This window comes from Cavia porcellus, unplaced genomic scaffold, assembly GCF_034190915.1.
Source record: "Cavia porcellus strain 051 isolate PalLab524CR breed Dunkin Hartley unplaced genomic scaffold, mCavPor4.1 scaffold_4, whole genome shotgun sequence".
In the NCBI taxonomy this organism is placed as follows: Eukaryota; Metazoa; Chordata; class Mammalia; order Rodentia; family Caviidae; genus Cavia; species Cavia porcellus.
The window spans coordinates 106,427,975-106,440,520 of NW_026947487.1; the positions used below are offsets into that span (position 1 = coordinate 106,427,975).

General features: G+C 44.4%; 1 protein-coding gene across 10 annotated transcripts in view; it reads right to left on the reverse strand.

The window, feature by feature from the left end:
- Nucleotides 1–6,356: 6,356 nt before the first annotated feature.
- The window catches only part of Wdr59 (WD repeat domain 59), a 96,438-nt gene continuing 90,248 nt past the window's right edge, over nt 6,357–12,546 (reverse strand). For 9 of the 10 annotated variants that reach the window (XM_063247673.1, XM_063247671.1, XM_063247669.1 and 6 more), the window contains one exon: nt 6,357–8,177. In XM_063247673.1, coding sequence (XP_063103743.1) covers nt 8,061–8,177 — 117 coding nt within the window. In that variant the 3' untranslated portion in view covers nt 6,357–8,060. Of the gene's footprint in view, nt 8,178–8,296; nt 8,545–12,546 lie in introns of those variants that run through there. The other variant, XM_063247672.1, reaches the window with a different exon arrangement.

Below are 12,546 nucleotides of genomic sequence, written 5' to 3' on the forward strand. Positions count from 1 at the left end.
TCTATCTTCCAGCAGACTTAATGTGTTTTAATATTAAGATCTATGATCCATTCCCATTTTAGCTTAGCACATGGTAAAAGATATGGGTCCAGTTTTAATCTTTGGCATATGTAAAGCCAGTTTTTTCTACCATCACTTATTAAAGACGTTATCTTTCTTCCAGTGAAAGTGTTTGGCACCTTTGTCAAAGATAAAGTGGATTAATGTGTGGAGTTGTTTCTGCATTTTCTATTCTGTTCCATTAATCTTTGGGTCTGGTTTTTTGCCAGTACCTCCCCCCCTTTTTTTTAATCACAGTAGTTTTATGGTATAATTTTCAAGTCAGGGATTGTGATGCCCCCTGTCTTGTCTTTGATCCTAATTTTTTTTTTTTATCGGTACCAGGGATCGAACTCATGACCGCCTGTTTGCAAGGCAGGAGCTTATGCCGCTGAGCTAAACCCTCAGCCCCCTGATCCTAATTTTAGAGAGAAAACTTTCAGTTTTTGTCCATTTAGTAGGATGTTGGCTGTTGGTTTGTGATAGGTGACTTTTATCAAATTAAGATAAAGACCACCTATTCCAATTTTCTGTAGAATGTTAACATGAGTGGTTGTTGGACTCTGTCAAAAGCTTTTTCTGCATCTATTGAGATGATCATATGATTTTTCTCTTGGCTCTGTTAATATAATGTATTATATTTATAGATTTACATTTGTTGAACCATCTTGGCATCCCTGGAATGAATCCTACTTGATCATGGTGTACAATCTTCTTGGCAATTTGCTGCAGTCTGTATGTAGTACCTTATTGAGAATTTCTGCATCAATGTTTATTAGGGAAACTGGCCTGTAATTCTCTCAGTTGGGTCCTTCTCTGTTTTTGGTATCCATGAATGAATTTGGGAGTATTTATTCCCTTTCAATTTCATTAATGAGTTTGAGAAATAGTGGTGTTAGGTCTTCTCTAAATTTCTTGTAGAAGTCAGCAGTGAATCCATCAGGGCCCGGGATTTTCTTCATCAATAGGTTTTTAACTATATGTTTGATTTCACTTATTGATATGCAGTTATTTAGGGTTTATATATCATCTTGATTCAGCTTTGGTAATTCATATGTATCTAGGAATCTGTCCATTTCTTCTGTATTTTCCATCTTATTAGAATACAAGTGTTCAAAGTAGGTATGGATGGATGATCTATGGAATTCCTGTAGGGTCTGTTGCGATTTCACGCTTTTCATTCCTAATTGTGTGTATCTGAATCTTTTCTTTCCTTTTTTGATAAGGTTGGTTAAGAGTTTGTCAATTTATTTAATCTTTCAAAAAACCAACTCTTTGATTCATTGATTTTTTGTATTTTTTTAGTCTCCAATGTGTTCATTTTTGCTCTGATATTATAATTTTATCTCTTATATTAGCTTTTGTCTTGGCCTGTTCTTTTTCTAGAGGTTCACTATTTTCTTGAGGTTCACCATTAAGCTGTTTGTATGTACCTGATATGGATGTTGTTATAAATTTCCCTCTTAGGACTGCTTTCATTGTGTCCCATAAGTTCCAGTATATTGTATTGTAATTATCATTCAACTGTAAAAACTGTCTAATTTCTTCTCTAATTTTATCTGTGATCCATGGGTTGTTCAGGAGGCTGCTATTTAACTTCCATGTGTTTACGAAGTTCTTGTGTTTTCTTTTGCCGTGGATTTCTAACTTCATTGCACTGTGGTCTGATGGTATGCATGGAATAATTTGAATTCCTTTGCATTTATTTAAGCATGTTCTATGGGCCAGTATGTGGTCTGTTCTGGAGAATGTCCCATGTGCAGCTGAGAAGAATGCATGTTCTGATGTCATAGGGTAGAACACTCTGTAGACATCTACTGAGTCCATTTGTTCAAAAGTTTGGTTCAGGATTTTTTTTTTTTTGTCTTTTTGAGACAAGGTCTCACTATGCCATTGAGGCTGGCCTTGAGCTCACTTTGTAACCCAGGCTGGTCTTGAGCTTACAATGATCCTCCTGCTTCAGCCTTCCAAAGTGCTGGGATTACAGGCATACACCCATGCCCAGTTCAAATGTGGTTAATACTTCATTATTGATTTTTCATCTAGTTGACCTGTCTTTTATGACAGTGAGGTATTTAGATCTACCAATACAGCTTATTTGATTTTTCATGTCCATTAGTATTTGTTATCTATAGTTGGGTACACTGTTATGCATAGTTGGGTACACTGTTACATATATATTTATGATTGTTATCTCTTCTTCTTGGATTGTTCCCTTTACAAGGGTGTAGTGATCTTCTTTATCTCTCTTTAATCTGTCTTGACTTGAAATTCACTTTGTCTGTGAACAGAATAGCTACCGCTGCTTTTTTCTGGGTTTCTCAATGTATGTTTTTGGCCCTTTGTTAAAGCTCATTGCTGTTTATCAGAAGTGACTGTGGATCACAGTATACAGCTTTTCTCAATAATTAAACTTTTTATTTGGAAAGAATTGTAGAAATAAGGCAAACCATGTGGTGGCACATGCCTATAATCCCAATACTCACGAGGCTGAGACAGGAAGATCACAATGTTCAAGGCCAACCTGGGCCATAGGATGTATTTTAAGGTCAGCCCCAACTACATAGTAAGACTCTCAAAATTAAAAAAAGACAAGACCAGGGCTGGGGATTTGGCTCAGAGGCATGGGCACCTGCCTTGCAAGCAGGCAGTCGTGAGTTCGATCCCTGGTACCACCAAAAACGAAAAAGACAAAAAAAAAAAAAAAAAAAAAGACAAGACCCCAGTGCACCCTTTCACCCAGTTCCCTCCAGCAGTGTCACCTTACAAAAGTACAGTGCAATAGCACACTCTGATGCTGACACTCACTTGTCTCACACAGGTTTCCTCTGTTCCCCTTTGCACTCTTGTGGGTGTGCACCCACTCTATGCAATCTTATCACACGTATAGGTCTGTAGCCACCACCACAATCAAGATATGGAGTGATACCAGCATTCTGGGAGGCTGAGGCAGAAGGGTTACAATTTCAGGCTCAGCCTTGGTGATTTAGCAAGACCATGTCTCAAAATAAAAAGCAGCAAAAGGGCTGAGGATGTAGCTCAGCGAGAAGGCTCTGGTTTAAGCCCCAGAACTGGGAAAACAAACAAACCAACCTTTGTGTGGTCCTTCTATGTCCACATCTCCCTGCCTCCTACCTGTGCCCACCCAGACAAGACACTGGTGTCCAGCCTTGAGTCTTATCATTTCTGTAATGCTATGTAATAAGAATCACATGGAAGGTAACGTTTGGGGGTTGGCTTCTCCTGCACAGCTTAATTCCCATGTGTCATTCGGGTTGATGTGTCCCTTCCTTTTATTGTTGAACAGCAGTCCACAGGACAGATGTGCCACAATTTGAAGGACATCTGGGTTAACTCCAGTTCAGGGCTCTTATGAACCTGCCATTTAGTCTTTGCTTTCTATGTTTCCTGTTTCTCGTTCCTCTGATTTTCTTGGAACTTTCTTTAGAATCCCACCATGTGGATACACCTCAGAGGAATAAGTGTCTGCCTGGCAAGCACAAGTCCTGAGTCCTGGTACCAAAAAGAGAGAAAAAAAGAAAAAAGAAAAGAATACCTGAGTGTGGTGGTGCATGCCTGTAATGCCAGCACTCGGGAGACTGAGGCAGGAGGATCTTTGCCATTTTGAGAACAGCCTGGGCTGCAAATTGAGCTCAAGGTCAGCCTGAACTGCATAGTGAGATCTTGTCTCTAAAAGACAAAATTAATTAAATAAAAGTCCCAGCCTGATATAGTATAGGTGTAGTGGCAAACTTTTATAATCCGAGTATTCTGGGATGTTGAAGTAGGAGGATCACAAATTTGTGCACAGCCTGAGTGTTGCAAATCAGCCTAGTTTTTTTGTTCAATTCAAACAAATTGTAAGTCAGCAAAGTGCAGATCTGCTAGCCGTCCTGATATCACCAGGTAACACTGGATGCAAAGTTGACATGCCTGCAGCTACTATCTTCCATAGCCAGCCGTCACCATCAGATGCCAGCTGTGACCGACACAACAGGCTGACTCCACCAAGCACTGGGTTTTGGCCTCCATCTTCTGTGCCGTGGCTGCTGGTCTCCAGAGCTGTTTGATGTTAACAGCTCTGGGTGTACATTCATCTTTCTTTGGAAGCTGATGGCTCTGGCCATTCTTCTCAGGATAGAAAATACAACAAATTAATTTACAGGAACTCTGGAGTCCCCAGTGCCCAAGACATAAAGCATCATGAGAAGGCCTACAGAAACATCAAAACTAGTCTTTACTATAACAGGACTTGTGCCACAGCACAGGGAACCTACAAAGAGCTCCCGAAGTACCCAGGAAGTGGTATTTACATAGCGGCTTGCAGTCCTGTTTCAGTGATGGTGAGAACTGAAACCAGGCAATCTTCTGGAAGGCTTGCTGTGAATATTGAGTATGCAAGTAAGTGACCCAGATTTTTCCCTTCCTGATCTTAGCCACCATCAGGGTGCTCTCTGATCTCAAAGTGCAACAGTATCTTCTGATGTGGCCAGCGGGGCAGAGTGGCACCATGCTGCTTGGCTGTGCCCACCTAGAATGGAGAACGGCAGTTTGATAGCCAGCCAGGGAGGACACAGGTAAACAGCTTGACAGGACAGTGAAACAAACTGACCCAGGCCACTGGAGTGTGAGGAGGAGCAAAGGGAAGCCAGGGGGAGGGTTAGGCAGCTGCTGGCCAGCCACAGCCTACCCCTTCTGGCTGGCAGAGGAAAAAACAAGAGCCAGGCACTTTGCCTCTGTCTCATGGGCAACTTAGCAAGACTCTCTCATAATGAAAAATAGCAAAAGGGCTGGGGATGTGGTTCACTGACAGGGCCTCAGGTCAGTCCTTCACGTTGGAAAAAAAAATCCACCATGACTTATAGTGGTTTTGAGTGTAACACTTTTCACCTCTGGGTGACGTACAGAGATTTTACTCCTGTGTCAGTTCCTTTACCTTACCTAACCCTTTTAAATATCACTGAGTATCAGGCCACGTTACAAGTTTAGCCATCAAATATGACTCATGAAACTCATGAGAAAGATCATCTATGGTATGCTCCAACATGTCTGCTCTTCCCCTGGTTCTTTTTTCCTTCCTGACTCTCTTAAGAGTCCCGCCTTGACCATTTCCTTTTGTTTGAAGACTTCCCTTAGCCACTCTTTGGGAGTAAGTCTGTTAATGACAAATTCTTTTTGTTTCATTAATCCTAGACTGTCTTATTTCCCCTTCATCCTTGTATAATTTTTTCAGACACATAATTCTGGGTTACAGCTATTTTTTTTTCCAACCCTTGAAAAATGTCAGTGGCTTTGTTTGAGCCTTCTTGGCCACAGAGGAGAAACCCAGGCAGCTGCAAGGTGCTCCCTGTAGGTAATGTCTGGCTTCTCTCTGGTACTTTTCTGTTGTTCTAGTTTTTGAGAGTTTCATGAAGTATCTTGACATGGATTTGTGTTTATCTGATTTGCATAAAGAAGATTTAAATAGATCTCAGCTTTTTGAATTGATAGGTTTTTAAATTAAATTTCAGTAGAGGGTCCTGGCCAATATTTTTTCAAATCCCCTTTTCTGGGTGTTATGGTTGATATATTGTGTCAACTTGAGAAGTTTAGAAGTTTAATTGAGAGACTCAGCACACAGCCAGGGTTCTGACTTTGAAAATACCTTCATCCTGTGCAAAGGAGGGCAAGGAGATTTTGTGAGTCCTATACCCGCCCTGAAGGGGAGGGGATGGTGCCCTGTGTACAATATAAGGTAGGAGAAGAGGCGTGTTGTCTCCCTTTTGCTCTGGCTATGGCCTTGAGGTATTGCCCCAGTGCCATGCCACCGCCTTGGAGCCAGCTGATCATGAACTGAAACGTCCAAAAATTGTAAGACAAATAAAGGTTTCCTTCCTTCATTTTGGGTGTCAGGTATTTTGTCCTAGCAACAAGAAAAGTAAAAGTAACCAAGACACTGGAACCCTGATGACACGAATGCATCTAGTATCATTGTCCCATGGGTCCTTGACTTGTCATCTCCACTCAACTCTCCACTTTTAAGTTCTGTTATTGTACTTTTGGTTTTACATTTCCATTTTTAAATAAGATCCATTTTTGGGGGGGGGTACTGGGAATCAAAATTAACATCAATCTTTTGTTAAGATTTTCTATTTTCTTTTGCTTGAATGCCCTGTTGCCTACTGAAGCATTTTTGTAACGGATGTGAAAATCCCTATCAAATAATTCTAGCTGGCATCAGTTGTCTCTTCTCATTGAAATGTGAGCGCCCTGGCTCTTGGTGTAACTGGTGGTTTTGTTAGACCGGTGTCGCGAGGAAGACTCCAAGGGCCTCGCTCTCATGTAAAAACAATGGGGTTTTTATTATTCCGTGTACACGGGGTCCTCCAAACAGGTGGAAACGGAGAACCCTGAGTTGGGGCAAGGCTGGTGTTTTTAAGGATGAAAACCGCAAAGCAAGCAAGCATTGTTACAGAAGCCAATCATAGCAGTTAGAGCAGAACAGTTGGTGATTTGTCCATTTGTGATTGGTCAGATCATGAGGGGCGACCAGTGGGTCAGAGTTGATTAACTGTCTTGTTTTGCACAGCTTATTTTTAGGTCACCTAGCTCCTGTGTGGCTTGGTTCTGACATACTTCCCAATCTTGATTAGCATAGTCAGCAGACTTTATCTCTGAGTTTCCTGACATAATTACCTTACTTTAGCACCACAACCTTTCTATTTGTAGAGGGCAACAATGGTTAACATATCAATTGGGTAAGATTTTACAATTCTTTACAGAAGAGAGCATTGATTAACATATCAATCTTTTACCCAGGGAAAAAGGAAGACACACATTTACAGTTACAGGTATTACTATGATATAAACGAAGCTATTTCTGTGAAGAATGTACAATCTAATACAATCTGATGCAATTAACACAATTTGTGACGGGGCTACCAGATAGGGAAGACCCAGGATGTCAGGAGCTAGTACCTCAGGCCTTTGTTTTATGGCCTTTAGGAAGTTAAAACTTAACCTAGTTGGATTTGAAGGGAGAAGGGGAGGGGAAGCAGCAGATGGAACGAGCTTTCTTCGTCTCTTCAGTTTTTTATGATATACTGGACGTTATGCTATGTGTTAGGAGACTCTGGGTCCCACTAAAGTTATTTACTTATTAAAGCAAGTTGCCCTGTTTAGGGATAGCACCAGGTCCTAGCCTACATCTGTAGGCTTCAGCGGCAATAACACTTTAATCTTGGGAGCTTCTGTGGTGTTATTTGAGTTTGTTCAATTTTTCTGGTACCACCATAACCCCAAGGTCCCTGCTGATGCTGCCTGTGGTGCCAAAGGCTATTTCCGGACTGGATAAACTCCCAAAGCCAAAGATGGCTAGATGGCCTGGGCTACATGTTCCTTGCCAGCTGGGTATCAGTGGCCTTGAGAGCTCTCTAAGCTCCCTGGGGGGAAGAACACGAGAGGATGAAGAAAATAAAGACAGAGACAGAGAACTGGGCTCAGGCGCAGCCCTTCTCCGGGTGGGAAGAGCCACTCAACCCCCGCAATGCGTTTATTTATACACCTGTCACACCCTGCCCTTGGCTTAACTTGCTCGCCTCTACTGCCCCGTGTAACAGCTGTTCTCCTCCAGGGCTCCCTGGCCTCAGGACGCTTCCCAGGTGCTCTGTGCCCTCGGGGCACTCCTGTTCCGCACGTGGCTCCCAACAGCTGGGTGGCTCAGGTGGCGCAGTCTCAGGTGCGATGGGTAAGGGCAGTACTTCCCAGGGGCCAGAGGTGCTTGTTACAGGGTCCCCTTCAAGGTGCTGTCAGGTGGGCAGAGGTCTTTTAGGGGGAGTAGGGAGCCTCACAGAGTGGAGGAAGGCACCAGGGTCACCCTCCTCACCCCCACCCCCGCTGTCAGGTGGGCACTGGGAAGCTGAGCGCAGGTCCCGGTTTTGGGTTAAGTGGGAAGCTGTCACATGCTCTCCTTTTTGTTGTTTCCGGAGCCTGAGGGCCCCATTTCACTGCTTTTCCCACCTTCTGGTTCTTCGCCTCCTGCATCATCTCCATGGCCTACAGTTGTGCTCAGCGGGGAGGCGCCAGGAGGGTCCCATTACCCCATTCATCCAGGCCAGCACACCAGGGTCCATCTCTGCTACTTCCTTAGAGAAGTGCTGCTGAAAGTGGAAAGTTTCTCTTTTAGGTGACACCTACTGCTGGAGGGACAGCAAATGTGTTTCCAAGTGAGAAAAGCAAATTGTAGTGTGAAACATACTTTTTACAAACATAAACTTCCTTTTGGTATTTGTATGTATGTAGCAAAGGAAAGGGTGTGAGGCTAAGTAAACACAAGGCTGTTCACACTGCTTGCTGGAAGGCAGGAAAAGATTATTCACTGTATGTTCATGTGTTGTTCCACTGACTTCAGGGAAAACATTTTATTTTTTATGTGTTTTTACAGTATGGAGGACTGAACCCAGGACCTCGTGCAGGCTCGGCAAACACTCTCCTGCGGAACTACAGCCACAGCCAACGTTTTTGCTTCTGAAAAAATGAACAAAATAATTTTCAAATTGAGAACTGGAAACAATGCTAATGTCCTTCAGCATTGAATGATTAAGCACGTTGGTGCAAACACACAGAGGGACGTGCTCAGCAATAAAAAGGTACAAACCAATGACACAACAACGTGGGAGGAACTCTAGAGAGAAAGCCAATCTCAAAGGTTACATTATCTGACTCTGTTTTGAAACATTCTTGCAGTGACACTAACTTAGATTTGGAAACCAGATTAGTAGCCACCAGTGTCTTAGGGAGGTGGAATGGGAGGGAATTGTGTATGCAAGAGTAGCATGATGGATCCTTGTTCTGTATCCTGATTGTGAAGTTGCACAGAAGTGTACACACACACACACACACACACAGAGATACACACATACCTACACAAAACTGAAATCTCAATAGGGTAGATGGATAGTAGTGTAACAGAAAATCCCCCACTCTCCCAGCCAGTATACTTCAGTTTCTTAGTTGCCCAGATAACAGTTCCTGTTCCAGTTCCAGTTGCTCCTGTCTAAAACAGCTGGTCATTGTGATGCTAATTGTATAAACTAATCTTCAACTGACAAGCCATTCTGCTGTACTTCCTGCTTGCTTATGCAATATAAGCTCTAGACCACCAGAGATCAGGGTCTGGTATTTGGGGAGGGATCTGGGGAGTGCCCATCAATTTAAATAAATCTACCCCCAAACACTGGGTGTCCTTTTGGAATTTCTGCTTGCCATTGCAGTACTAATGTCAGTTTCCTCGCTGTGATGTTAGGCTAGTTATAGTTAGATTTAAAACACCCCCAAAGTCTCATGGGCTCATGGTTGTGGCTTCTGAAAGGTGACTGGGCTACGGGGGCTAAAAGCCCACTTGCTGTTAGAAGGTGGGGTCTGGTTGGAAGAGGTGGGTCCCCAGGGCATGGCCCGGAAGGGTTTTTCTCTTCCCTGCTCTTTCCTTGACTCTCTGCTTCCTGCGCCCTACACCATGAGCTGAGCATCTCTGTGAGGCCCCTCTGCCTTCAATCTTTTCAAGATTCCCTTTTGGTAGCAGTATCTCAAACTTAGTCTCATAGTTCAAATCCAGTTTGTTCTTCCGCAAAGCTTACAGACAGTTTTTGCATCCACAAACTTGAATATGTGCTTTTCTGAATTCACTTAATATGCCAAAGATAAATACTTTTGTCTTGAACTAGATCTAATGCAAACTCCCACACCTGGGTTGTATTTCCTTTCCTTTCTGTGGGTTTCTTGATACCTAGCTCACGAGCCATGGGAAATTGGTGACTGCAGGTCTTTGGATTATGACCAACTTTTCTTTCACTAGTTCATGGCCACTGGTGATACAGGAATAGGTGAGGTATCCACTGGTTCAGAGTCTTCAGTTGACACAGCTCCATGAATCTGTCCTCATAGATAGTCCTCATAGACATAGAAAGTCCTGGATAAATACAGGAATTTCTGGACCCCCATGCAGTAGGAGATCCCATACGAAGCAAGGCTTCAGCAGTGTCAGAAGTCTTACTGGTACAGTGTGCGTTCTTGCTATCCACTGATGGTTCCACAGCCAGAATGAGCAGACCCAGCTGGTTCATGGGTCCTTCATGCAGAGACGTTGCCATGTTTACCCCAGGCTGGAGCTGCTCATTCACACTGAAAGTAGTGGTGGGGTGAGGAGTGGAGTAGAACCTGATGCACACGTGCGTGCATGCGTGTGCACATACACACACACATACACACTCCAGATCATTCTATTATTTCTTATAACAGTAAGAGAGCCACAATGCTCTAAAAAACAGATTAAGGGAACCAATTCTGTGACCATGAAGATAATGGTACAGGGAAACTTGGTCTGAAATATAAGTTCCCAGTGCCTTTTCTCTTTCCTTTTTTTTTCTGAGATAGGGTCTCACTATGCAGTTCAGACTGGCCTCAAAATCACTATGTAGCCCAAACTGGCCTCAAATTCATGGTGATCCTCCTGCTTCAGCCTCCCAGAGCATGGGGATTACAGGTGTGTGCTCCTACGCCAGCTACCTGTATTTTTTTTTTTTTTTTTTTTAGTGACAACTCCTTTCTCCCTGGGAAGCAGCACTGGGGCTGATCAGATCTCCAAAAGGAGATGGTGACCGTCCCAATGTTTCACATCTGTACTTTTGTGATTTATGGAAATAAAAGTAAATCCCACTTATGAAAATCACACGGGAGGGGTGGCAATGCATTTCCACAACGGCAGCACGGGGAGGCTAAGGCAGGAGGATCGCCACCCTGCCACCCTGAGGTCAGCCTGGGCTACCCAGCATGCTTCAGGCCACCTCGGCTAAGTATAGTGTGCCAAACGGGACGAAACACTGTAGAAACCGGTTGAAGACCACAAAACAGTAACAAAACTTTGTTTCTATAATTAGAGAGAAAGAAAAACATCAAACTCTTTTCTTAAATATGTGTGGGCTGAACAGACCTGAGTGTGAGACACTGCTTTCCTCCCTGGTGTGATTATGTGATACAGTAAAAAACATATAACCAGTCTCTGCCCCCGTTCCTGACACATTTCTCCTAAACCCTTATAATTTCCTGGGTGATGGGACTGCAGCGCAGAAAACTTTCATTCAAACAGTTGGGGTCTGGCTGGAGCTCCTGACACAAAGCTCCCAAGGCCTTTGCAACTTCCTGACTGACAGGCGCATCCGACAGAGCCTCAGACCCCTTGATTTGTCCTGGGTGGTAGCACTCTTTGCTCTAATGAGGAGATTCTTGGTGGGCTCAGGGGTGTTGGGAGCCGCAGCCCCGAGCCCGGTCGCCTCACTTGGCGGACGTGAGGCCTGTAGTAAAGAGTAAAGCCTGAGGTAGATTACCCCTCCCATCGAGCACGTTAGTTTCCTGCTTACCGCGTAAGCAACCCGCTCAACAATATAGTCTGCCTGGCAACTGATGATGTTAGCCAATCAGCTTGCCTTGCTTACTTTAACATGATTGGACACTGTATCCGTATATATACTGGTGCCACCCCTGGGGGGGAAGAAGAAGCCCGGAAGTAGAAGCCCAGAAGGAGCCGTGGGGAGCGGACCAAAGGAGGCTTCGGCTGGGAGCGATCCCAGGGCAGGCTGTACGGAGAAGGAAAATAAAAGAAAAGGTTGTCCACTGCCAGACTTTGTCGTGTGTCCTTCCTGCCGGCCGGGAGCGGACATCGACACAGGGGGAATCCAGGGATGGGGACTGTCGCCAGGGTATGATTAGAGGGTCGCAGCTTACAACCTCTTCCCCGACCTCCAGGGAGAAGAGAGGGGACTAAGTCTACTGATGTGAGCAATGAGCCCACCTAACAAGCCTCCATAAACACCCAAAGGATGAAATCAGAGAGCTTCTAGGGTGGGGAACACGGAGAAGGCCTAGAAGACGGCGCATGAGGGCCCCCTCCTACCTACCTTGCATTGTGTACTCTTCATCCCCCTGGTTATCTGTAGCCCTTACAATATCCTTTATAAACAGGAAAATGTAAATGTCTCCAGGTCCCACCAGGCTCCTAATTGAATCTGAGGAAGGCGTCATGGAAACCTCTGACTTCCAGTCAGTTTCTCAGCAGTGCAGGTCCCAGTGTGGGACTTGAGACTGACATGAGACCGTGGGACAGTCCTGCTGGAGCAAGCTCTTAACCTGTGGGATCCGATGCCATCTGCAGTGGGCATGTGGGGGAGAGCTGCACAGCACAGGGGGAAATCCCCGCACATTTTAGACCCAGAAATGCACTGCATTAGAGCACAGCACGACTGGGATTAAGCTGTTTGTCTTGCACATCCTAACACCAGCCCAGGCGGGTGGGTGGGACCTGGAGAGCCCCACAGGCTTTAGGGGTAGGCGAATGGACAGGAAAGAGGGTGTTTTGGTTACTTTTCTCATCCCTGGGACAAAATATTCAACAACTTAAAAGAGAGGTTTATTTTAGCTCACAGTTTGTAACTGTGAGCCACTGTCCACTGGCTCCCAGACAGGACAGTGGCAGAG